The sequence below is a fragment of the Osmerus eperlanus genome, chromosome 16 (genome assembly GCF_963692335.1).
Source record: "Osmerus eperlanus chromosome 16, fOsmEpe2.1, whole genome shotgun sequence".
NCBI lineage: Eukaryota > Metazoa > Chordata > Actinopteri > Osmeriformes > Osmeridae > Osmerus > Osmerus eperlanus.
The window spans coordinates 3217503-3244333 of record NC_085033.1 but is presented as its reverse complement, the minus strand read 5'-3'; the positions used below and the strand labels follow the sequence as shown (position 1 = coordinate 3244333).

Genomic DNA, 26831 nt, shown 5'->3' with positions numbered 1-26831 from the left:
TGCCCGCCTGTGCATATGAATATGTGGCATTGTATGCAACAGCGGACATGGGGCATATGCAACTCATTACTCAGCTGGAAAGCAAGACACAGCATGCTGGCTTCAGAAATAAAGTTTTCTATCAGGAGATGCAGTGTCCAAATACATATTTAGAAGACATAGTATGGACGTGTGTGTTTGATTGTCATGTTTTTCAAACAACATAACAGATGTTTGTTTTGATACCGGATCAGATAACTTGTAATCCAACCCCATATGTGAGAGTAAACTATAAGGTATAACTGAGGCCAAGAATGGTCCGTTCGCTTGCTCTCAACACGTTGAATGACTAACCCGTTTGTCCAACCGTTATATAGGATGTAAAAGGGGTTTGTATTTTAGAGAAGTATTTTCAAGAAGCCGCACATTGTATTCAAATTCAGTCATCCCTTAAGAATGAATTAAAAAATGGATTGCATTGCATGTGATTCCACTCCCGTCCATAGAGACGCCCTGGCTCGAACACTGAAGTTTCATTGGAACCTGTTGTCTGACGTGGCCAAAAAACAATCGCCATCTTGAGGAAGGAAACGCCTTGATGAGGAAAGTCTTGACAGCCAACTAACAACTGTAAGAAAAAAAACTATTTCTACACTATGTATTTTGTACACTGGCGTTGAGTAGTCGTTTATATTTAACGAGTTATGCATGTATCTGTCTGAAATGTAAAGTAGGTAAGCGTGCTGTCTTGGCAAGACTCTGAAGAAACTTGAAATATGGAATGCTAGCTAGCCTAGCTAACTTTGCTAGCTACTAGGAAGTTAGCTGTTTTGCTAGCGACACCGGTTCCATCCCGGTGCTGGAACCGATTCTATAGCCAAGTTTCATTATTAGCTTCCATGTGATACCATATATCTTCTGCATCCTCCGGTGAACGATAAGGTTGGTTGCCGGCGTCACATTAACTCACGGGTATCAATCTGGCTCGCCATCTGTCTGACTGATTAGCTAACTTTGGCAGCATTTCATGTCAACGAATGGACAGGCCTGTATACTAGGTCGTTAAACAGTCCATTACGTGTAGTTGGTACTTTATGTAATTCCAACTGAAACAGTTCAGCCCCATTTAAACAAAACTGCATTGCCATGCATGAGGAAGTTTGCGGTCACCTCCGACTTTTTCAGTGGATCATGGTTAACTAGCTGACTGTCGACGTTAATACTTTATCTATGCATTCTGTTTGTGTGTGCCGCAGGTTTCTCTTGACCATAGTTGATTCCCATCACCGGCATCATGGGGAATATGTTTGCAGGCCTGTTTAAAATGTTCGGTAAGAAAGAGATGAGGATTCTCATGGTGGGTCTCGACGCCGCAGGGAAAACAACAATTCTTTACAAGCTCAAACTTGGCGAAATTGTGACTACCATCCCAACCATAGGTGAGCATTTTACTCAAGTTGACAATGCATTCTAAATTTTAGGTTTTTGTATGGTTCATCATGAGCCTTACTCCTACTGTTAAAATTTGAGTCAACTTCTGCTTTCCGCTTTGTAAGTCTGACATTTTGTGAAACGGCTCTGTGTCGTAGGTTTTAACGTGGAAACAGTGGAGTACAAGAGTATAAGTTTTACTGTGTGGGATGTCGGCGGTCAAGACAAAATTCGACCGTTGTGGCGTCACTACTTTCAGAACACACAGGGTAGGTTTTGTGAAATGGAACAAGCGTGTGTGATACTTTAAGAAACGTCTTCACTCAAACTATTCCTAACCGTGTCTGGCTGTGTCGTGGTCACAGGTCTCATCTTCGTAGTGGACAGCAATGACAGAGAGCGAGTGAACGAAGCCAGGGAAGAGCTGATGAGGATGTTGGCAGAAGACGAGTTGAGAGAGGCCGTGCTATTAGTCTTTGCAAACAAACAGGTAAATGATAGGCTATCCATTCTTCTGCATGTGCTATTCAAAAATAAAGCATGTGTTTATGTGTACATTGCCTGGTGACACACACTCATCTTACTCATGTTTTGCAAAACATTTCATATATTTCTAGGACCTCCCGAATGCAATGGACGCAGCTGAGATCACAGACAAGCTGGGACTTCATTCCCTCCGCCATAGAAACTGGTACATCCAGGCCACCTGTGCCACCAGTGGGGATGGGCTCTATGAAGGACTGGATTGGTTGTCTAATCAGTTGAAGAACCAGAAATAACTAACTTCTGCTCTAAACTTCCATCCTGTACCTTCACTACCCTGCTCTGTACCCCTTCTGATGTTGCAAATTGAGCTACTCTGTCAAAAAAATGAAACAAAACTAAAAGTACTCGAAGCTGCCCTCATTACATCTCTAGTTACAACACATACAACGGCCCAGGGGGGATTATCCCATCTTGGAAAGCTGTCAGGTTTCTTATTTATTGTAAATAGTCATGTTCTGGTTATGAGGCAGCTTATTGCACACTTACACACACACAAAAACCCTGCCATGGTTGTTTCCCTTCCTGTCCCATCGGCACACATAAGTGGAAAAGGGAGGCTAAAACATAATAATGTAACCAGCTGTCATGTGAGCTACCCCGGTCCCAGCCGGAGGAGTATTTACATCGATCTGTGTGCTGGTCGTTTGTACTGTACTGAGGAGCGATGAGTCATTGCGGGCTAACTATTCTGAACGATACACAGATGCACTACTTGCAACTACTTTTGGATACCTTAAATTGCGACCGTATCCTGCTCCAGCGTACAATTGAGCAAACACTGGCGTTACCAAGTTGTACTGTTTGAACTGTGAAAGTAACAAGATGAACCCTAAAACAAAAGTTGGCTTCAAAGTCAGTCCGCCTGCTTCAAAGAGGAGTCTTGTCAGCATTTACCAGCCTTTGTGGTCTGTCAGATGTTATAGCTTCAATTGATAAGTGGATGCCATAAACCGTGTATTCTTTTTAAATATCTCATTCACACGCTTTTTTGATTGGCAGAGATCCTGTCTGTTTAGTCTGACAGCATCTCAGGTTAATCGTGTTCATGAGCCTGAATTAGCAAAAACGCATGATGTGGTTTGTTGGGCTTGTCAGACATGCAATTGATTGTCTAACGAGACTGGCTAATTGATTGTTTACATTTTAAGCCTGCCTAAGCATCCTGTCACCCTACTGTCAGCTCGTGCCCAAGGGTTGGGCTGTACTGATGAGGGACTGAAAGCAGTCACTCACTGATGTCCTCTGAGTGCTCAGAATAGCCTCCATCAAGACATTCTGCCATGCCTTTTTAACGAGAATGGTAAAATATATATTTATCTTTTGGAGCCAGGCATTTTGATGGCAATACAAAATCTGTATGATGAGCTACATGTTTAACATAGTGCTAGTTTTTCTTTATTTTTAATAATGTCCTTTGCTTAATTCTTTTGGGGTGCTTCAGTCCTCTTGTCAAAGATGCTGTTCCTTACCTTTATTCTTATCTAAAGGTCTGGGTGTTATATGCTCTGAAATCGTTTTAGTCTATAAAGCAAAGTGATGCATTAAAACCATGTTTGATAACTGAATGCCTGAACCTTTGTAAAAAACAAACAAACAAAAAAAATATGTATATTAACCTATTATCAAACTTTGTCTAAATGTATTTTTTAAGTAACGTTATGTCATCTTTCATTTTGTGAGAAAAGCACTGTAATAAAAGAGATTGGGGAACATATAGGCCTACTAATTGTTAGATGTCGTGTCTGTTCCCCTTCAATGGTGAATGGACCTTTTTCCTGGCATACATGGCACCAAGTTTGAGAAGGATTCTTCCCTCACCACTCAAATCAAAAGAAGGCCTTGCAGTCATTTCAGTATTATAAACATGACCTTACTACCACATCAGATAACACCCTAGTGCACGACAGCCTCATTTGCACATGGACTGAAATTCTCCAGTAACACCCAAATGCTCTCACTGCTTGACCTGGGGAAGGTGATGATAACCACCCAAACTTGGTGTTCGATTAGTGACAAACGGCTAGCGGGGCCAGCACTGTGGGTTGAGCCTGCCCAGGCGCCATGGAGTTGGGGGGTGCAATTTAGGAGCAATCTAGGACAACGTTCTTTCAGGTTGATTAGGCTGCTATGGTTAACGCAGCCAAGCCTATAAAACATGGCAGGAGAGTATGGTGGTCATGGAATGGGAGGGGGCGTGAGTCTTGGGTCCCTTACAGGGTGGCTTTGTCTAGCCATCTCTCCTGCTGGTCCATCAGCTTGGTTTGTGTGTGGCAGCCCTAACGGCACTCGGCCATATAAAGAACCCGCCTGGTTTTTTGCACTCTCCTTTGTGAATGCCTTGCTCTTTTTAGTGCACCCCCAGGTGCCAGCCAGCAGAATGCACCCTTTCAGACCAATTCAGGGCAAATGCAAACACTACAGTCCATTATGACTAGTAGAGTGCATTCCAATGGTATCTCAACAGCCAGGGAGCTGAACCTAGAACAGAGAGGGACAAAGGAGTGCTAGGTTGACAGAGGAAAGAAAAGGAGCAGAGCTGCTGAGCGGTGAGATGCACAGTAGGATGGAAGAGAGGTGTTGGACAAAAGAATTGAGGAGCATCTCAGAGGATATTTAATAGACATGTACACAATCACATCAGGCCAAACCAGACAGTAGACTGGTCAGGAAGTGGTTCAAAGTGTGTTTGAAGCAATCATTACCAAGTGGACTTTTTAAATGCATTTTTTTTTATTGAGAAACCGTACATTATCTCCCTCCTTGGTCATGTGGTATGACCAACATCGGAGATTGGATTCAGACAACTGAGCAACACAGAAATCTATTAAAACACGCCAAGAAATTATGCATTCGGTTTTACCACCTGCATATGACAAAACATTACATAAAAACTACACAGTAATAAAGAGACTCAAATAAACAACGGCCTGTTAGTTCCAAATATGAATCTGTTACAGGAATGTTCAAAAGACACGTGTTTGACAGAGCAAACTGACTGGTTTCCAGGCCCAGTGCAGTGGGTCCAGGCTGGGCATGCAGACCAGGCTCCTGTGCTGTGGAGCGCTCCCTCCGCGTGTGCCTGATTGGGGGGGGGTGAGGGTGGACATTAGTTGTCTGAATCTGTGTCGTGGCGCCGCCTGTGGCTTTGTGTGGGAGCAGCAGGGGCCGCCTTGTGGCTGGCACGGTTACGGGGGACAGGGGACCCCCCGTCGGAGGAGTCTGTGTCATGCCGCTGATGGCGTCGTTGGGGGGAAGGGAGGTAGTGCTCGGCCTTTGCCCCCCCCCTTGAATGGCTGTCATTGGGTCTGGCTCCGCTCTGACTGCGGCATGATGGATTATGATGATGGTGGTCCTTTCTGCGTCTAAGCACACACACACACAGTCAGTCAATGATTGGGAGAGAAAAGGTGGGGTTGAGTAAGGCAGTGTGTGATCTTGGCAGGGATGATACACAGATATCATTTCTTTGATAACATGTTTTCTCAAAGAAACAGATACTGCATAATGAAATTCCAGAACTTTCAAGGACTTTTTAAGCACTATTTTGGGGGTTTTCAATCACTGCAAGCAGGGATCTCATTTATCAAACATACTTTATTTACTTTAAATTAATCCTTATTAAAGATACAAATGTTATTCAATCAAGAGCAGCGAGCGATTTTATCTTTTTCTTTTGTTCTTTGATTAACATTAATGAGACCCAGCATTGGGTTTATTAGACGGCACATGTCACGGATCTGACACAAATCCGTTTTTCTTCCAGCTCTTCACCTTCATTTAAGACTTTGAAACTAATTCTAGATCCTGCTTACGAGCATACTTGCCAAAAATGGTAATTGACAATTGTAAGCAGGCCTAATCAATACGGTACTGGCGTGCACTGTCTGAGAAGAAGCGGCTTTCCTCTCGGTGTGTGTATGAGTCGGGTGTGTGTGCAAAGAACGCTGCTTCAGACAGCACTTCAGAACCGAATTGATTTCTACTTTGGCTCTTATCGTGCTTGAAAAACACTTAAATAAATTTGAGAGCATGATCATATGCTATAATGCTAACCAAAGAATGCCAGAAAAAAACTGGTGTTGTTTTAATTAAATTAGCAGGAGGGACTTGGCTGAGGCGTTAATTTTGAGCGAAAACACTGTATTTATGTATGTTTTTATTTTTATGAAAACTTCAAAATTACTTTGTAAATTCATATATATTGTCTTTAAATAATTCAAGCACTTTTCAAGTACCTCGTCATTAATATGACTGTTTTCAAGGCTTTTAGAGGACTTGAATTTCAGTTTATAAGTCAAATTCAAGTACTTCAAGCATCTTGTAAGAACCCTGCAGAGGTTCAATTACCTGCTGATAGCTGATCATAATTTATATATAGCTAAATATCTCTATAGGCAATTATCCTAATATGAGGCATGCTGACACATCTTCACATCGTCTCAGTGGATTGAGTATATTTCACTAGGGCCAATGCTTTCAGATTGAACAACAAAACTTTGGTGAAATGGATGGACAAATTTCATAAAACAGAGCTTTGGAACCCTCTAGTGGTCGGACAAGATAGTAGAAATATTGGGCTAACCTTTTACTGTCGAAGTCGGATTCTGAGGATGACAAAGAGTCTTGTCGCTCTCTTTTCTTCTTCTTTTCCTTCTTACTTTTCTCCTTTTTGCTCTTTTTCTCCTTTTTCTTCTTTTTCTTCTCATGGCTATTGAATATGAGGGTGACAGATTAGCGGGCTACTGAGCACTGACCATCAAAAACCGACAACAGTAAATTCTCTTTTTGCGGACTCTCAGTATAAGTGTTTCTCACCTTATATCTACATCCTGTTTTTCAGTATTCTCGGATGCCTTTTTGATGGAACTTTCCGGATTTACTTCAGATTTATGGTGCTGTGGGAAAAAGGCACACCATTAATCTTTTTGTCCAAAAACAAAACAAATCAACATCTAGCAAACAAAAATAATTTGGGGGGTTTCTTGTGTGTTCAGAGCTCCACTCAGTCATTTAAACTGACAGAACCATTTCCTTACAAAACAAAAGTATCTTACAGTGAAGACGGACAAGCCGATCTTGGCAGCCTCCTTCTCCTGTTGGGACATCATCAGTTTCCGTGATCCTACACTGAAGACACAAATCATTAAAACCCTACAATCAAAATACAGTGAGAGGCCACGCATTCTCTTTACTCAACATTCAAGAGGATACAGAAACAAACACTGGAGTCAATAAAATATGCAAAACTGGTGTAAGCGACTTTAATTTAGAGGCTTATGATAAAATGCATCCCCCCAAAATTTGGGAGCTTTTACCTGGAGCTTCCAAGACCTGACACACGGTCCACATCTCTCTCCTCACCATCTACATCTTCCCTCCGACACACGTCTGCCAAGTCCTGATAATCACATTCATATCTGGCTGTCAACAATGACCTGATGAAAGCCAATCTTTCACGTGTCTAAGAAAAACGACTTTTCAGAATTATGAGAGGATAAATTACCTCTTTGGTCAGCCCAGTTGGTTGTCTCCTAATATTTTTGTGTCCTCTGAAAAGAAAGGGAAGAACAAGTTAAGAAGGTCCAGTTTTCATTGCATGGTTCTATGGTTTCTACTTAATATAACACTTACAGAGCTACCATAAGAGCCTCCTGCTCTGCTTCTTTTACAGCAGCAAGCTCCTCTTCTCTGGACAAAGGTGCGCCACCTTTCTTGTCCTTGGCATACCAGGTTAGGTCTTTGCCCTTTTGCCATCGACCGACAGGTGCCATTAGAGAGTTCCCTGGGGACACAATCATGATGAAAATTTGCGTTCAGTATTGAGTTCCTATGACATAATTATAATGAATTTTAGGAACGAGAACATCATGAACGCCAAATGGTCAAATGACAGTATCTTGGCTGAAGAGAGATTGACGACAAAAAACATATTCTGTCCTGCTTTTATGCGTTATATATCTCACTGTTAAATACAGATACTAGCTGGCTGACGATGGATGACTGTATTTAATGCATTTGGTACTATACAGATAAACGTGCTATGTGTTATCAGGACAGTAATTAACTTGCATTTATTATCTTACCCCCCCCCCCCCCCCCAAAAAAAAAAAAAAAAAAAACGCGTGCTGCCACCTAGATACGCTAACTACGTACCTTGGTGTTCTCAAGCGTTTGCCGTACTCAGCGTGACCCGCTTCAATATGGTAGCTAGCATTAATCTTCTGCTAAATTACGATATCAGACGGTAGTTAGCAAGCGTGGTAACCAAGTTAGCGACTACAAAGCAACGGTTCTTAAAACAAAGTATTTTTAGATAACAAAAACCAATGCAATGAGGGGATATACATCTGGAAAAGGTAAGACATTGTGCCATATGTGCAGTATTATCTGGCTCGTAACTTAACATCATCGACGTTGCCATGCACCGCTAGCTAGCCGATCTACTCACCAAGATAGTTTTCCCTGTGTTTATCGCCTTTCACATCGTCCCAGTTGAACTGATCTTGACCTCCCCTTACACCTCCAGATCTCGAGGACCCAAACATTGCTGCAATGTTTGTTTGACAGACGCGCCACTGGTAGTAGTGTGGGGAGCTCAACTACTCCACACGTGCACGCTAGTGCTACTGTATTAGGAGAGGCCTTGTTAAGTTTTCATCCGGGAAGTATCCTGTCCAATGTTTTCCCCCTCGAATACACGAAAGGATAGCGCTGGCCCTGGGATAAGATGTGGACAAAGGTGTGCCTAGCTGGCTTAAGTATGGCTTGGTTATGAACCAGCTAGCTAACTAAACAAGGACACTAACGCTTGAACTAAAGGAAACTAAAACCATAAACTCCCAACGGACTCATTGCATCATGGTAGCCTAGCTTGTTCGCTAACCAGTATCTAGCTAACGATTAACGTTTGTCAGCTGGTTATGCAGGGGTTATTGCGCGCAAGTTTTTTCAGGCTGCATCCCTGGTCTTCTACACTACATTATTGGAACAATGCCAATAAGAATTTTAAAGACTAAAATGCATGCATAATGGTGGTTCATTTATGCGGACATTTATTATTGGATTTGTTGGTTCATTGTCTATGAAGATGTCGGATTTTGCTGGTATTCCTCTTTGACTCGTGCGCAGCAAGGATTGTTTAACTACTTCCGCGCAGGGTCTAGACTAGGCGTTTACGACGGCTCGTGATGATGACGTCAGCACAGTCACAATTACTGTAATGTCTCTCACACGAAAAGTAGACCGCGGAGAAAGACACTTTGGAGACGATACATATTTCTGGGACCACAGGCATTGCAGATGTACGTGAGATATTTTTCAAGGCTCTTCTCAGGTATGATATATCAGTAGTTGTGCCAATAATTTGCTTCATCATGTATTCATTCCCCAAGCCAGATCGTCTGATGATGTAGAACCTCCGGGTTTAATCTGTTCAGTGATGCTGGTCAAGCCGTTTTAAGCAGCATCTTCAGATGGATATTGTTTCTTCATGATTTGTCATCATGGAATATTTGCTACCTTAATAACAAGGTGAATAATGTGTTTCATAGCTGACATTTAAATCACCACACACTTAATCCACACAGTTGATAATGGTATGCGGCTAGTTGGATTTAGTTGACAAGCTGAGTTGGGCCATTTATGGTCGGCTATTATCAGTAGTAACCTAGACAACATTATAAGCGCAAAGATGTTATTTGTCCAGCTTGTAATGTACCATTTGGCTTTTAATTGTCAGGGCATTCCTTTGTACATCACAGACACAAATTGTACTTGATTGAGTTGGCCCTTTAATTGTAGCACAGGTGCCACCATGTGAGAAAAAGGACAGTTATGAACAGAAAGCAAATTCAGATTGACTGGTATAGTATGTGATCGTATAGTCTAGTTCATATTGATACTAGAATGAAACAACAAAACGGCTTTGGAAGACAGCTGACTTCGATGTCCAACATTTCTTATTAAACCAGACCACCAACTATTATTAACCCTCCACACACACTCACGAGAAACATATCAGCATGACCACCTTTGTTTATAATTGTGCCCTACAGTGGACTGCAGTAACCAATAATATAATAAACTTAACAGATGACACATGTTTAAAGTTTGGTCACATGCTAAGGAGAAAAAAACTTTAGCCCTAATGCAAAGTGCTGATATTTGGACCAGGAAACTGATCTCTCAAGTAATTTCAAGCTCACATGCCCTTAATTTACTAACACAGTCCTCTTTCATAGACTAATGGAGCTTTGCAGATCAGTGACACTAAAGGCTTTAGTGTTCTTCAAATGTTGAAGTATGCCATGTTGTGTCGCAACTCATTCACTTACTGACTCGACCTGCTTGATAAGGAATGCTTGATAAGGAATTCTTGTATGAACAAATAATGGGAATGCAGGATTAGTTTTCGGGATTTGCCAAGTCATTTCAGCCTGACACTTAGACCTTGAGTGTCATTTTAATAATGTCTCCCAGTTGACCCAGTGTCAGAGTGGAGGCTCTGTTTCTGACGCAGTGTTTAAAACGTTCAAGAGGCGAGAGAGTGCCTCTGTCACTTGCAGCTGCGATACCAGCCTTGTAGGATCTGTTTGGCAGGGAGACCGGGCAGGGCTAAAGCTGTGCGTTCAGTTATCGGTTCGACAAAAGAAAGTAGCGATGGGGAACGTGCTGGAAATGTGATGCCTTGCTGTCACAGACCTCTTTTTTACTTTTGTTTTTCTTCTGCAAACTGACTCGGTAGTGTAGCACAGTCCACAGACAAAGCACGGTACCATCACACCTTCTCCTACCCCCGACAAGGAAAGGGTCTTCCCCCTTTGTCCTTCTCCCAGAGGAGAAGCTTCAAAGCTTCTGACCCAGCATGGGGTCAGATACAGAGGCCACACGGCCCACAGTATCAGAACAAAGGATTTACAAGGAATAACTTTCTTAAAGGATTTACAAACATATTCTCAAGGACTACATGGCTCATGGACACTATTTCAATGACAGTAGTTGATGTGTTATAATGTGTGTTTTTCCCATTTACTTAGAACGTTGTTTAATTGAGGTTTGATTATAACTTCCCTTCAAGTATAGTTAAGTCAGCCAATCCTGATATCAAAATGAATGTACCATACTAACAAAACCATTTACGAATGTTGTATTGTTATATTCTGAAGTTTGAGCATTCCATGGACAGTTGAAATAACGGAACTCAAAAGGTACAACTACTTCACACCTAGGCAGATCTCAGGACGACGCCCAGGTGGGGGGAAACTGACCAATGAAAGAGGTCACCTTCACGGGGACCCCCCCCCTTTTCCTTTGGAGTATAAAACCCCCAAACGTACAATCACCCCCGCTTGTTCGTAGGATTAAACTGAAGTGCTAGCTACATTTCTAAACTATTCCTCTCAACCTGCAAATTCACTGAGCGCCCGGAACTTTGGCCAAAGATTCCGTTGTTCTATTTTCGTTGGACGATAACGAAACCATTGACTCTACCTTTCTTCAAACCGACAAAAGTAACTACGATTTGCAATATTTCTTACCTGTGACATATTGGCATGTTGTGATTAAATTGTTGATGTTTGATTGTATTTTACAAATGAGTTAGCTTAACCCTTGCTAAGTTTGTTGCCCTTGCTCGTCCATTGTTCCCAAAGGCCTACCCCTCTCTCTCTCTCTCCCTCCCCCCTTTACACGCGCTCTACACAGCCATTGTGTTGCTCGCCCTCATTTGCATCCAGCCACTGTACTACTCTGACTAACCCATAACTTATCTGGTATTTGTTCATTATAATTACATTCTCCTAAATAAATCATTGTGTATAATATTCGCGTATCACTCACGTTATCTGATCTGCTCTACTTTCATAGAATTCACGACTTAAGATTAGACTGATTATTACGAAGGCTATTATTTAAATATTATTCAATAAGGTTTCCTCTATCCCTTTAACAATAAGAGGTGGTGCCCCAAGAACTACATACTTTATTATAAATTAAGTATTGCTAATCTTAAACGAGCAAACCCCGCTACATATTGGAGCCCCGTGACAGGCTTTGAAACAGATTGAAATGAGCGATCTATAACGGAGATACATTTTCCGTCTGAAACCCACCCTCCCACCCTTTTGGTTAAATTAACGCTCCGTTGTATTTAACTATTCCCCCAGATAGCTACGGTTTTAAACACTGTTTGAATACTGTGCTGTGTACTCATTGAATTGGCTTTGTCGTGAACAATTGGCTATTTGTGTGTAGCTAACTAGCTTCGGAAAAGCTAGACTTGAGCGGAGGTACGCGCGTGCGCAGTGACACTGCGACCCGTCTCATTTCATCTTGTGAAACAAAGGCAGCGCTTCTACATGAAGGCATAAGATCCTTTTTATAGAGTCACAACACTACTATTTTGGTACCATACACGCTTCGGAAAGGTGTATTATAGTAGTGTGGCCATTTGGGTTGAGTAAATCAACCAAGCAACTGATAAGTTGCCATTGTCTAGTTAGAGGTAGATAACAGACATTGATCAGTCCAAAAGGACTTTGATTTTGAAGGAGACTACGCAGCTCTCTACATTAAGCTATATGCTTCTACCTTGTTAAACAATTGGTAAATTGATTAACTTAGCTTTTCGGAAAAAGCTTCACTTTGTTTTGCATGTAATTCAACATTAATGTAAACACTCAACCTCTAGAATCAGTAAAGTAACAGTAAAATAATTATTGAGACAGGAGAAGCTGCTTATTTAAGGACCTTTATTGTTGCTTAACCGGAAATAGTTACCTTTCGTGAACAAAGACCTGTAATTTGATTTTCATTCCGCGCACTTAAAAGTGGAAGTTGTCAGAATATCGGCGTTGTTGACCATACTGAACTGTAATCCTATTTATCCCTCATCAATATACAACTTTAACAACAATCGCTAAATAATAATTAAACGTAAAGTGTATTATTTTTAGTTTGCCCACTCTATCTGCGATCAGTCCAAAAGGACTTTTGTTTGGAAGTAGCCGAACAACGCAGCCTGTACTGCCACAATATTGTTAAAACAATTCCGAAATTGATAAACTAGCTTTTCGAAAAGAAGCTTCACTGTTTCGCATTCAATTCGAGGTGAATGTAAAACCCTTGCCCAATTTAAAGCTACATTATAGATGCAGCAACAATTTAGTTCATTATCTGTTTGATTCTACAAGCTAAACCGGCTAACTTAATGTGCTATAGTATTTAAATACATTGTACTTTCTCAGTCCAGTTTAGGCTAAAACAAATCAACAGCTACTCAATCTAAATTCTCTAATCGTTTATAGATACTATAACAAGATTACTGAAATTAAGATTTAATATAGGCCTACAAGAATAAATAATTTGTTTGAATCTTTGATCCTGGAAGGTGACTTCAATATTAATTTTAATTTCTGAATATTAATCTCAGTTTTTGATTGTTAATCTTTGAATATTAACTTCTGATTTTAATTTTAGTATTGATTTGATAAACAATTTTTTTTTTTAAAATCTTTGATCCTGGGTGGTGACTTTAATATTAATTTTAATTTCTGGATATTAATCTCAGTTTTTGATTGTTAATCTTTGAATATTGACTTCTGATTTTAACCTTAATATTAATTTGGTAAACAATTTTATTTATTTTCTGAATCTTTGATCCTGGATGGTGACTTTAATATTGATTTTGATTTCTGAATATTAATCTCAGTTTTTGATTGTTAATCTTTGAATATTAACTTCTGATTTTAATTTTAATATTAAGTTGGTAAACAAAAAAAAAAAGGAAAAGAAAAGTATATATATTGCTGCCAAAAAGAGAACCACTACAAAACTAAAGTGCCTATCAACATTATCACAATAGCATTGTGTTAATAACTTCCAGTAGCCGAACCAAACATGTCTCACCTCACGGAAGCTGAGAAACTGATCGTCCACCTATCCGAAAAAGAAAACCCAAATTATGTGGAAACGCTGACCGATCTAAATTCCGATATGATCACCAGGAAAACTCAAGAAGTGGTCATAGAAAATGTAGGCCAAATATTGAGCAAATCCCAAATTGTCAAATGCCTATCCAGCCTCGGTCTCAACTATGCTGCACTACTCAGGTTATCAATAACAAAAGTCAAAACACAATGGACACAGGCTCTCCAGGATCGAGAGGATGCTACCAAGGCGGCACAAAGAGAACAAGAGCAGAGGAAACGATTGGAACAGGAAACCAGCAACCTGGCTGTTGAACTGGAAAGAGCTAAGATACAACTAATGGAAAAGGAAATAACCCTCAAAGATGCCCTCAAAGATGCCCTCAAAGAAAAAGAAAAGGAACAGGACCGACGGGAGCTAATGGAACAGGAAACCAGCAACCTGGCTGTTGAACTGGAAAGAGCTAAGACACAACTAATGGAAAAGGAAATAACCCTCAAAGATGCCCTCAAAGATGCCCTCAAAGAAAAAGAAAAGGAACAGGACCGACGGGAGCTAATGGAACAAGAAACCAGTGACCTGACTGGAGAACTGGATAGAGCTAGACAACAGCTAATGGAACAGAAAACAACCCTCAGGGATGCCCTCAAGGCGAAAGAAACTGAACGAGATATCCGGGAAACACTTCAACAGGAGAACAAGGAACTCGCTACGGAACTGGGAGACCTAAAAGAAGAAATGCAGGGGGTTCAGAAAAGCAAAAAGGACTCAACCGCCCTCATGGAAAACACTATTAAGATGTTGGATGAAGCTAATGAAAAAGTAGCAGACTACGACCACCAAAAAGAAGAATTGCACACTCTCTACACAAAATTCCAACACCTGGACCAAGATCTCTCACACATCACAGCTGACAGGGAGACAATGAAGGAGGAGTTACAGGAAACAAGAACTGAACTGCTATCTACCATTCGTAAGCTGAACAAGGCGAACGCCACAATCCAGTCCACAGAAGACCCCAACACCAACCGAAGGTGGGGAAGAGACGACAGAGAAGTAGATCGGCATTCAAGAAACCAAAACCCAAGACAGCTGCAATCACCTGAAGCACCGCTCCACTCAGAATACGAAACAAGAAGACCATATAGGGATACATCCCCTCCCAGCCAATCTCTGTACCAAGCTGACACGAATCCACGAAGGATGAGGAGAACAGAAGATGTGGAACAGCAGAGCAGAAGACTGTATGACCAGAAAATGGAGCTACAATTCCAACCTGAACGTCGCGGTCAGACCACAGCCCCAAACAGATGGAATGACCATGATGAACCCTCACGTTCAGCCTATCCACAAAATGCATGGGAAATGCATGACCTGCCACCAGCAGTGTCACTAGATCTGCTATTGAAAATTAGCAGGAACATAGAGAAGTTCGATCCAGACAATCCCACTCAGAGCATTGAGATGTATCTAGAACAACTGAACTCTAATCTCGAACGCCTGCCTACAGCTACAGACGCGGACAAGCTGTACCTGTTGAAGAACACCTCTTCCAGCTCAATCAGAGCCCTGCTTGACAGGCAACCTGCTGGAGAACGCCACAGCTATGACATGGCTTGCCGGACCCTCAAGGCTTGGCACTCAGAAAGTAAAGGCTCCTGCTGCACTATCGCCCTGCACACAAAACAAAAGGCCAACGAAAACCCAAAGACATTCTATGAGAGGCTCCGGAAAGCCTATTTTGCAACAGAAAACCAACCCGGAGGAGAAGAAACTCCCATGTTCAAGTCAGTGTTCATCAACAACCTCTCCCAATCCATAAAACCCTTCATGACGACCTTCGCGAACCAGGAAACCATGACGGCTCTGCAGCTGAGGGACATGGCATATAAATCATGGGCGAACAACAACCGAGCTCCAGACTCAAACGTCTATGCGGTGGAATCAGATTCACACCTACAACTAGAAGGAAGAGAACTCCAGAGACCCCAGGATCCAAAACCTGCCTACAAGCAACACAACCACCAAACAAGAGACCACTCAACAAGAACCAAACAGTACCAAAACGAATATGACAGGCCACACCACAACAACCCTGGACGACCCCAGGACAACTATAAAAGAGACAAACCCCAACAGTATCAACAAAGAAGAAGTAAACGTGACGAGGAAATTGACATCATGAAGAAAAACATTAGTGACATACTAAGGAAAATGGATGAAGCAAACAAAAAAGTTCCATCAAAGCCAGCATGACTAGAAGGCCCCAACACGGAAAACACACCTCAAATGCTCCCCATTGGATGGAAGAAAAGGAAGAAGACCCAAAAACACCACAAACCCACAAGAAGACGACCTCCAGAAACAACAACACACAAACAAGCCCCACAGTTACACACATTTCTGGGTGAGCTTTCCAGAAAAGGAAGAGCTAACCGAAGCTATGTCCCCATCACACTTGAAGATGAAGTGCCCTGCGAAGGATTGCTGGACACGGGTGCAGAAATCTGCCTGATTGCACCCACCTTGGCCGCTCAGCTAAAAGGAATAGCCAGGTCAAACAGAAGATGGATTAAAAGTGAAGATAGTGAATTCAACATCACAAGCTTCACCCAAAACAAAGCTCCAGTCACAGAGACGCTGTACTTGAAGCTAACGTTTGGGGAAATGTCCCTAATCCACCCCATCCATGTCTCACCGCTTGAGACCGAAAAGCTGCTGATTGGACACGATCTACTCAACAGACTGGAACCCCTCATTGACTTCAAACGAAACCAGATGTGGACAAACGTCGAGAAGCCCTATCCACTGCCTCACCCTGAAGTCCAGAACACAGTCTTCACAGTAGAAGGGGGGGGAGATTCCACGTCCGATCCACATCTCTCAGAAGAGGACCGAATCCATGAGTTAGATGGCCGCTCCAGACCGCCCCAGAGCTACGCCACTCACCCATCAAGACACAAGATTCAAACAAAATCAACACAACGCCATGACCGTCGGGTGCCATCAGAAACCCACCTGCGACGAGAAGCATCACAGGTCCAAAAGAAGTCATATGATGCCAACTGGATGAGAGTGCAGAAAGTAGGAAGACCTACTATGGCCACCAAACCCCCGGAAGAAACCATCACTACTCGCGGGGACAACAGGCCATGCACAGAGGCCTGGCCTGGCCTTATACCAGCAACCTGACCCTGTCAAACTGCTGACGAAACAAGTGCACAACAGGTGCCTTAGCCAAAATGCCTCAAAGTTCAAGAATGAATGTTCCTTTAAACCAAAAATAATAGGAAAATACTGTCATGAGACAAATATGGCTCCACCAATCTATCAAATTTTTTAATCTGTTACCAGAAAACCCAACATGAATGACCTTGAGGTACTGTCAAAATAATAGGCTACAACGCCTCATAACCAAACTACCCTGGCCCCTGACAAATGAGGTTTATGACTCCAGGAAGTCAAAGCCCACTCCCACTCCTATCATTTTATTTTATTTTAATCTTTCTCCTTTCTTTCCCTTTCCTCTTTCCTTTTATTTCCTTTCATTTTTAGGCATAGAACCTTAGCCCAGAGAAACTTAGTAATAGGACCCAAGTTAGCCCCATTGATTCCTACATTGTTTAGAGTCCACTCATGCCAATGTGTCCAGTAGAAATGCTATCGTACTGTCGTGTTTGTCTGTTCTCTGCTCTTCTTACGTGCCAACAGCCCGACGACGTCGAATCATCGGACGTTGCCAGCAGGGGGATATGTAGCACAGTCCACAGACAAAGCACGGTACCATCACACCTTCTCCTACCCCCGACAAGGAAAGGGTCTTCCCCCTTTGTCCTTCTCCCAGAGGAGAAGCTTCAAAGCTTCTGACCCAGCATGGGGTCAGATACAGAGGCCACACGGCCCACAGTATCAGAACAAAGGATTTACAAGGAATAACTTTCTTAAAGGATTTACAAACATATTCTCAAGGACTACATGGCTCATGGACACTATTTCAATGACAGTAGTTGATGTGTTATAATGTGTGTTTTTCCCATTTACTTAGAACGTTGTTTAATTGAGGTTTGATTATAACTTCCCTTCAAGTATAGTTAAGTCAGCCAATCCTGATATCAAAATGAATGTACCATACTAACAAAACCATTTACGAATGTTGTATTGTTATATTCTGAAGTTTGAGCATTCCATGGACAGTTGAAATAACGGAACTCAAAAGGTACAACTACTTCACACCTAGGCAGATCTCAGGACGACGCCCAGGTGGGGGGAAACTGACCAATGAAAGAGGTCACCTTCACGGGGACCCCCCCCCTTTTCCTTTGGAGTATAAAACCCCCAAACGTACAATCACCCCCGCTTGTTCGTAGGATTAAACTGAAGTGCTAGCTACATTTCTAAACTATTCCTCTCAACCTGCAAATTCACTGAGCGCCCGGAACTTTGGCCAAAGATTCCGTTGTTCTATTTTCGTTGGACGATAACGAAACCATTGACTCTACCTTTCTTCAAACCGACAAAAGTAACTACGATTTGCAATATTTCTTACCTGTGACATATTGGCATGTTGTGATTAAATTGTTGATGTTTGATTGTATTTTACAAATGAGTTAGCTTAACCCTTGCTAAGTTTGTTGCCCTTGCTCGTCCATTGTTCCCAAAGGCCTACCCCTCTCTCTCTCTCTCCCTCCCCCCTTTACACGCGCTCTACACAGCCATTGTGTTGCTCGCCCTCATTTGCATCCAGCCACTGTACTACTCTGACTAACCCATAACTTATCTGGTATTTGTTCATTATAATTACATTCTCCTAAATAAATCATTGTGTATAATATTCGCGTATCACTCACGTTATCTGATCTGCTCTACTTTCATAGAATTCACGACTTAAGATTAGACTGATTATTACGAAGGCTATTATTTAAATATTATTCAATAAGGTTTCCTCTATCCCTTTAACAATAAGAGGTGGTGCCCCAAGAACTACATACTTTATTATAAATTAAGTATTGCTAATCTTAAACGAGCAAACCCCGCTACAGTAGGTTCAGCTTGTCATTGAAGAGACTTGTTGCTGAGGGTTCACTGGGGGCAAAGGATGGCATGGTATCCTTGCAGTGTGTCTTATTTTAGGAGATTTTTTATCCCCATACCTGGCTTCTAAGTAAGTAGAAGTAGTAGTAATTATTTTCAATAGGCTTCTCCTTTTCTTATTTCCTACGGTCTGTTGCGTAAAACCTGCTACACTAGTCTGGACAGTGGTAATAGATGTTCTTGACAGTATTGGGGGCATGTAGTTATCTTTGTGCTGATGGTTTCTTAGTTATGACAGGTAAGCTGAATCACGTTTCGTCTTTTGTTAATCTAGATATGATAGTATAGTTGTCCAAGCAGGACTAGAACAGTTGGTCAGGCCCTTTCAGTTGGAGCTGTACCGTTTATATGCACAGAGACACAAACACAGACACACCCTTCTGCACAGAACCCACTTCCTTCTCAGTGTTCATCCTGCTCACACACACACACGTTAGCACGGAGGGAAGAGATAGGTAAGGAGAGAATGGAAGAAACCTGTTAGAATGAGGACTTTAGATGGTTAGATGTCTGAGAAACTTGGTGTAAGATTTAGGTCATTGTTGTATTGTCAGTCAAATAGATTTGGAGGTCAGAGCCCTTTTTATTCTTTGGCATAATATTAGAGTAGAATGCTAACTTAGCCTAATGCTAAGGTTGTTCTCCAGTTTATTTTTCCTAATTCTTTAATTATGTTTTCGAACCCACTAAGTGGACAATGCCTATGCTAGTTATGTTATTGCAACAGCTTGTTTTAACATAGGTTCTCATAAGTTTGTTGTTTATTGCTTTCTTTAACATATTGACATGTTATATAGGCAGTAGGCTAATATATTCTAAGCTATGATGTGAAGTGGTTGTGTGTGTTCTTATCTGAAAATTAGTCAAATATAAATAAGTAAAATCTTTTTCTCCACAAATGTGATGTTAGTGAGTCAGTTTTTCCGAACCTTGCTTATTTGCTTCATAATTACTCAACCTCAAAAATAGGAAGGTTCTCCAATTAGGACCAGTAGGCATATTTCCTGATTAGAGTCTCCCTAGAAACAGGACCTGATTACCTCTCTTGTGTCTACCGGTCTTGTTAAACATGTTTTGATTGCTTACTTGGCTTTCTGGAAAGGAAAATATCAAGAACAAGATTATCAAGGAAATCCTGTAATTCAAGGTTGTCTGTGTACTGCACCACTGTAATTCGTTACAAGTCGCTAAGTCATCTCTCATTAGATTCCTAGTTCCAGGTTAGCACTGGGTGTCAAGAGACCACGCCCTGACCAAGCCCAGTGTGGAGCAGGGCAGTGTAACCTGTCCTCACCTCTTTCTTGTCCTCTGTCCCCACAGCTATGGCTGGACCCAGGCCTGTGGTGCTGAGCGGCCCATCCGGGGCAGGCAAGAGCACCCTCCTCAAGAGGCTCATGAAGGAGCACGAGGGCATCTTCGGTTTCAGCGTGTCGCGTAAGTCCACCCCAGTCCCACTGTACCGCTCATCGTCCAAATGAGACGATGAGTAAGACAGATCTCCGGCTTGCCCTGCTCTCTGCAGTGTGTCTTGGAGGATGTAAAAAGAGGCCTAAGCCCCCCCCAAAATGTTGTTCTCATCTCTCAGATACAACGAGGAACCCTCGTCCTGGGGAAGAGAATGGCAAAGGTACGCTGTCTGGCTCAAGCCCGGTTCTCTCGTGTTACTTCCCTTGTTGTTACCAAACAAGTCTGGTCTTCTGCTCTCTAACGGTTGTTTGCGGTCACTTCAGATTACCATTACGTCACGAGGGAAGCCATGCAGGCCGCAATCGACCGGGGGGAGTTCATCGAGAACGCAGAGTTTTCGGGAAACATGTACGGGACGAGCAAAGCTGCCGTCCAGGCCGTGCAGGCCAGGAACCTCATCTGCATCCTGGACATTGACATGCAGGGCGTGAAGAACATCAAGAGGACTGACCTCAACCCCATCTACGTCTCCATCCAACCTCCCTCCATGAACATCCTGGTGAGCCTTTGGCATGTCTGCCAACCAGGCCTGCTTAAGCACATGCGCATCTTCTACACTGTCTTTTATCTGCAGCTGTGGCCTTGCACTTGAGTGTGTGCTTTTGTTCTTGGCTGCGTAAGCGGGCTTTCGTAAAAAAAGACCCCAGTGCTCAATGCCAATAATTTTATATTTGAATTCTCTCTCTTTCAGGAAAATCGTTTGAGGGACAGAAAAACGGAGTCGGAGGACAGCCTTCAGAAGCGTTTGGAAGCGGCTCACGTGGACATGAAACTGAGTAAGTCTGACCGCAGCTTTGAGAAAGCTTTCTCACAAATCCTATTTGTCTATCCTGATGAGCTCTGCTTTGCCTTTTAAGGCAAGGAGCCCGGTGTTTTTGATGTTGTTATCGTCAACGATAACCTGGAGGAAGCCTATCTCAAACTTCAGGATGCCTTACTGGAGGTGAGTTATTATTGGACTTAATGTAGCTCTCTGGAATTGGACCACATCATTAATTGTGCTTGTTGAACACAAAGTCGTCAGCGAAATGTCAAATTTGGAAAAAATCCTTTCTCTCCAGGAAATCCAGCAAGTCAAGAAGAACAACATGCCCTCTTAAGGTTTGAGAAGCCTGACAGCCTACCCCCACTCACACCGCATGGTAGACTCCCCATTCCAGTCCAGAACATTCCGACATGTAAACCCCGTACAACATTGCTCACTCAAACGCAGATTTTCAATGCTGTGTTTTAGATTGCTCAAGAATACCTTCGCCCTCCTCTTCTTTTGTCTGTCTGGTGTCAGGTTAGAAAATTGTTGTGACAGAAGGATCCACGGTGCATGTTACACATTCATTTTCTTATGTTCACCAGAAAGGAGGGAGTAACAGCACAGGAAATACTGCCTTGTTTTTGATTTGCAGCCTATTGTAATCTTTATTAATCTCTGATGAAGAGGAACCAGTCTAGCTGGTAAGCAACACTCCCACAGGCCTTGGAAAAAAAATAAAACATAAATATATATATATATATAATCATGGTGGGGTTACAGTTCTATAAACTTAAAATTGTCTGATTATCTTAAACGTAGGAAGCTATAGCTCTCCCGCTTGCATAACTCAATATATCTAATCAACTCCACTACCCCGCCTCATAACTTGTGTGTTGCGTGCACAGTAAGGTACCATTCCACGGTATCAGTGCCAGAGAAGTGCACATTTAAGGATTTCTGGCTGGAAGACTTTTGCTTCAAATTGTTGATTTGTAAAGATGTCAGCAATGCGCACATTGCCGGAAATAATTTCCGCAAATAATCAATTAAACTGGGTCAATGGGAGGCAGCATTTAAAAATCTTCCTACACAGATATGATGAGGCTTGTTCTTAAGACCAAGGAAACCCCTGTGTATCTTGGATGGTTTTAACATGACATGCTCCAGCAGTACAAAATGGCGTTCAGTGTCTATACAGCAGCATATTTTGATATCCGGGTTGTGTCATTATCAAACACTTGAAGATGCACAAAAGTTCCACTGCTTTCAGTCACATGAGTATCATGTAATATCTGGACAGTGGACACTAATGGTATCAGACCTACAGACATAAAAGTCACTACATACAAGACTTTCTAAATGGGAAATGACAACTATATCCAATTCATGCTGCAAAACATGCTGTGTTGAGTCTGTGAATTTGAGAAAATGGGTAATTGAAATCCACTGAAAAGTCAATTTGATGTTTAACAAGGGAACCCTGAGTAAGAGTTGAAAATGTCATCAGAGGTGGTTGGTTGATAAAGGCACTGCTGTTTTCTTAAGTTTTACCACATCCTGTTCTATTTATTACTATTTGGTTGATGAAGGATAACTTTTTGTGGAGAGGATTTAGTCAGAATAATGCTTTATCAGCTACTGTCAAAACCGGTTCCATTGTCAAAGCCAGGAACATACAGAAGGAGAAAGTTATTGACAATGTTGATGCTAACATCCGGTTACTTTTTAAAAAGGGACTTTTGAGTCTCATGCATTTCTGTTGTGTGTACATAGGGCAGCTAACAATCACAAAGTCAAGTTTGGTTTACAGCACACTCAAGCTAACCAATAACAATGTAGTTCTGGACACAGATTTGCATTATAAATGACAACTGATCTCAGGAACTAGCTGCTGTGTACTGCTTAGGGATCCATGTTAATCAGATGGCCGAATTACTACCATCAGCTAGCACTTAACATTACAATCCATTTAAACACTTTAACAAAAAAACATATTGCAAACATATATTAAAACACTCAACACTTGGTATCTTCATATTACTAACAGAGAATTTGGAGGTATTTGTTTTGGAATTATCGTTGATGATTTATCGCTAGGTAATTTGTGACAAAAAATAAAACCAATATTACCCAATCTTGATTCACAATGTGAACATCTGACAGCAAGATTTATAATCATGATAAAGGTCACCATTTCTTTAGACCATATCTGAACTTGTGAATGGCGTCAAAATGCCTCTTCTTTTTCTTGACAGATTTATATTGTACATTTTGTAAATCTTTTATATTGCATGTTTTGTTACATATATTTCTTTTACAGTCTGATCAGTAATTGATAATGATGCCTCGTAGGCCTCCCTTGTTGTAAGTCAGCAGTGTGTCGGTCCTGTATCTCATTGAAGGATCGTGGAAGTTAAAGGAATCCCATTGGAAACAAGCACACAAATCACCCACTTTACTTGAAACAGGCTATTTCAATTCCAAAAATATTTAATGTCCTTGTTGGAAGTTTACACACACAGCAGGATTTGTCGTCCCAGCTTTTTATGTCTGTGTATGTAGTTTGGTATGTTTAACAAAGTAAAAGCCTTATTAACAAAGTCAACTGATGTATTTGCTCTGATTTGTATTGCTTTAACAACATAAAGGACTAAACATTGCATATGTTCTAAGGTGTCTAGAGATGCATGTCAACTGATGTATTTGCTCTTCCCCCTAAATGTATCTTGTTCCTTGCTCAAAATGTTTACTTTAACAACATAAAGGACTGAACATTGCATATGTTCTAAGGTGTCTAGATATTCATGTTTGCTTGGTTCCAATATTTAAAATGTACGCTGCTTTTAGAAACAAGCCATTGTTGGATATGTAAGTCATAGAAAAGCAATGTCTGTATTTTACAAATGTAATACATTTAAAGTGTGTAGCGTCCAATTTTTTCGAACTAATGTATAACTTTCATTCTAGTGTGTATTGGATAATACATTAGAGACATAAATGGTTTGCAATTCAATTTTTATTCACATTCAACACTAGCCCACGTACACAAGCATAATTCCATCAGCTGAATGCGGAGGCATTTGTGCTTTTATGTTTAATTTACACAAAATGTACCATGTTAAGCTTTTCATTCAAAAAAACACTAAAACATCACATCTTCGTGAAGGAAATCAAGTTTAAACACAATAAAATTAGTAAATTAAGTGAGACAGAACTAACTAACCGTTGTGCAATGCTCAGTAGAACAAGATACACAACACAGGAATACAGGATTTAATGAGTATCATTTCATCAGTTTTAAAAAGCAAATATCATGCAGTCACTTCTCTAAACAAAACCCTTAACGTTTTTGAGGTCAGTCCCATTTTATTGGTGCTGTATCAACATCAGCATTCAAATCATTAAATGAAAAAGGAATTACCTCTGTAACATTATTCAGTGCAGGATGACATGCTATATTGGGTACCTGAAGTAAACACAAACATTTACATCACACCTGTATCATAGACCTAGATCACTCCACACCCTAAGTTATATCTTAGCATCACAACTTCGTACAAACTTGCAGAATTCAGTAGTAGTCGTACACCTAGAAATGCTTCCCTACGGACAGCCCAAGTCAAAGAAAATTAGTCACACTATTCACTAATTTGAACCATCACATGAGCTCTCAATACAGCCCAGTGACATTTATCAACATTGAACGTAATTGTATAATGCGCTCATTCTTTTAAAAACTCAGTTTTCTGTAGGATATCTTACTACAAATCTCAGTGCTCATCTGTACAGTACAAACGGTTGTTGCTTGATATTTAGTCTACCAGTTTTTCCTTAGGCAGAAAATATGCATGTACAAAAAGTGACATTCCTTGTGTTAAAGTGGAGGTCTGTCATGTAATTAAACCTCTACACTGACTGGTGACATGCTCTAGTCTGATCTCTGACAGAAATTACAAGACAATGTAATTCAAAAGTAACTGCACTGCTTAACAGATGGGCAGTGAGCCTGTACATGGTTAGAAACTACCAATCCCATGTGGCATCACTGCATACTCGGCAAGTAATATTTGTCATTTCTTCTGCATCACATTGGTGGCAAAGCTACATTACTTCGAGGCTTGCACAGCATGCTTTTGAAAGAACCAAAACAACATTGCAAATGCTCATCTTGTCTTTAACAGTTTCTTCCTCACCACGGCAGACCTTCAGCGTTTAACAGGAGACTAACATAGCAGGGGATCTATCACTTTCCGATGGGTTGCTTCAAAATGGAATGGTCTGCCATTTGCAGTATATGCAATGTTAGAATATGTATTTTAACATTTAAGAAGAAATGTTCCCATTTAAGACTAAAAGGGCTATTGTACCAAATACAAATGACTGCTCTACCCCGGCTATTTTACGGTTATTGGTTTTCACACAGATTCTTCTTGCTTATTTGAAGAGTGACTGGTTTTCCCACAGATGTGTACCCATAGGTCTGCGCTGACAACTTGGTTTTGTAGCTCTGCTGGCCTACTTCCACTCTCTGCACCTCGGAGCAGTAGGAGGGCTTGACCTCCAGCTTGGCGTGGCTGAACGCGGCCGCTTGGCTCACCACGATCGGCACCTCCCTCACCCTCTGGGCCTGGCCTGCGGTAGGGTGATGGGAGAACAGGCTGCTGGTGAGGTGCTCCCTGAAGCGACTGAAAAAGCCGGGTCTGGGGCCGGGCGCCGCCATGGGACGGCCCACGTTGAGGAGGACGGGCTGGCCCACGGAGGAGCCGCCAATCTCCCTCTGAAGCACGGAGATCTCACAGGGCTTCTCAGCAGGGGGGCTCTGAGCGCTGGTGGACCCGTAAGTCTCCCCCTCCCCTGGGACGTAGTCCTCCAGGTCCTCCAGGGTGAGCACTCGCCCTCCCTGGGTCAGGATCTTGGGTTCCAGGCTCCCCAGAGGGTCGTTAGCGCGGTCGTCATCATCCGGTTCTGCGACGATGGTCTCCCTGTCCTCCTGGTCCTCCTGATCATCGGGGCTCAGGACAGAGGAGAGCTCCCAGGCTCCTCCGCCGAGTCCGGGATCGAGCTCAGCCACGTTGGCCCCCTCCTCATCCTCCCAAACCAGGGGCTGGCTGGTGGCCACCTCCCCCTGGAGCTCCGCCTGGGCCGGCTTGTTGTTGGAGTTGTTCCTGTTGGGGTTATCCGGGGTGTACCTCCTCAGCCGGGCAGAAGAGGTGGGGGTTGGCGATCGCTCGGAGCCCGCGGGAGAGAGGCCCCTCCTTCTGGACAGCATGGGAGACTTGTTGACCTTGTACTCGATGATTTCCTCCACCTCCACCCACCTGGGCTGCGGCCTGGCCGCTGCTCCCTCCGGCTCGGTGACGTAGAGGGTGGGGATGGTGGTCTTTCTTGGGATGGGCTGCCTCCTCTGCCTGCTGGCTGCGGGGGGCTCTGGGGTGGAGGTCTCAGAGCGGTGGGCCCCCGCTGGCGGCCGCCCGGGGGACATGCGTCTCTTCAGGCGAGTGTTCTTCACCACCGTGGTTATGGTCTCCTCGCTGTGAGAGAACCACAGGGTATCAGAGAAACATCCAGAGACAATTAACACTCCTGAGTGACATGTTACAAGCCATAGATAAAACAAGCTGTTGTTCACACACACACACAG

At 42.3% G+C, this 26831-nt stretch overlaps 4 protein-coding genes across 4 annotated transcripts in view; 2 read left to right on the top strand and 2 right to left on the bottom strand.

The window, feature by feature from the left end:
- Positions 1–485: 485 nt before the first annotated feature.
- arf1 (ADP-ribosylation factor 1) lies at positions 486–3666 on the top strand. The gene is made up of 5 exons (XM_062481057.1): positions 486–609; positions 1236–1418; positions 1569–1679; positions 1776–1900; positions 2028–3666. Exons 2-5 carry the CDS (start codon positions 1274–1276, stop codon positions 2187–2189), a joined length of 543 nt encoding a protein of 180 aa, XP_062337041.1. The 5' UTR covers positions 486–609; positions 1236–1273; the 3' UTR covers positions 2190–3666.
- Positions 3667–4667: 1001 nt separating this feature from the next.
- c16h1orf35 (chromosome 16 C1orf35 homolog) lies at positions 4668–9103 on the bottom strand. The gene is made up of 8 exons (XM_062481016.1): positions 8405–9103; positions 7588–7738; positions 7460–7505; positions 7272–7354; positions 7011–7083; positions 6772–6851; positions 6539–6664; positions 4668–5318 (listed from the first exon to the last, which is right to left on the bottom strand). The coding sequence occupies exons 1-8, from the start codon at positions 8499–8501 to the stop codon at positions 5063–5065; spliced, it is 912 nt and encodes a 303-aa protein (XP_062337000.1). The 5' UTR covers positions 8502–9103; the 3' UTR covers positions 4668–5062.
- Positions 9104–9150: 47 nt separating this feature from the next.
- On the top strand, positions 9151–24513 carry guk1a (guanylate kinase 1a). Its single transcript, XM_062481017.1, has 7 exons — positions 9151–9257; positions 20293–20406; positions 20558–20599; positions 20703–20938; positions 21131–21215; positions 21297–21382; positions 21501–24513. The coding sequence occupies exons 1-7, from the start codon at positions 9176–9178 to the stop codon at positions 21537–21539; spliced, it is 684 nt and encodes a 227-aa protein (XP_062337001.1). The 5' UTR covers positions 9151–9175; the 3' UTR covers positions 21540–24513.
- The window catches only part of LOC134036510 (obscurin-like), a 71256-nt gene continuing 68616 nt past the window's right edge, over positions 24192–26831 (bottom strand). The window contains exon 97 of the mRNA XM_062481494.1: positions 24192–26721. Coding sequence (XP_062337478.1) covers positions 25596–26721 — 1126 coding nt within the window. The 3' untranslated portion in view covers positions 24192–25595. The remainder of the gene's footprint in view (positions 26722–26831) is intronic.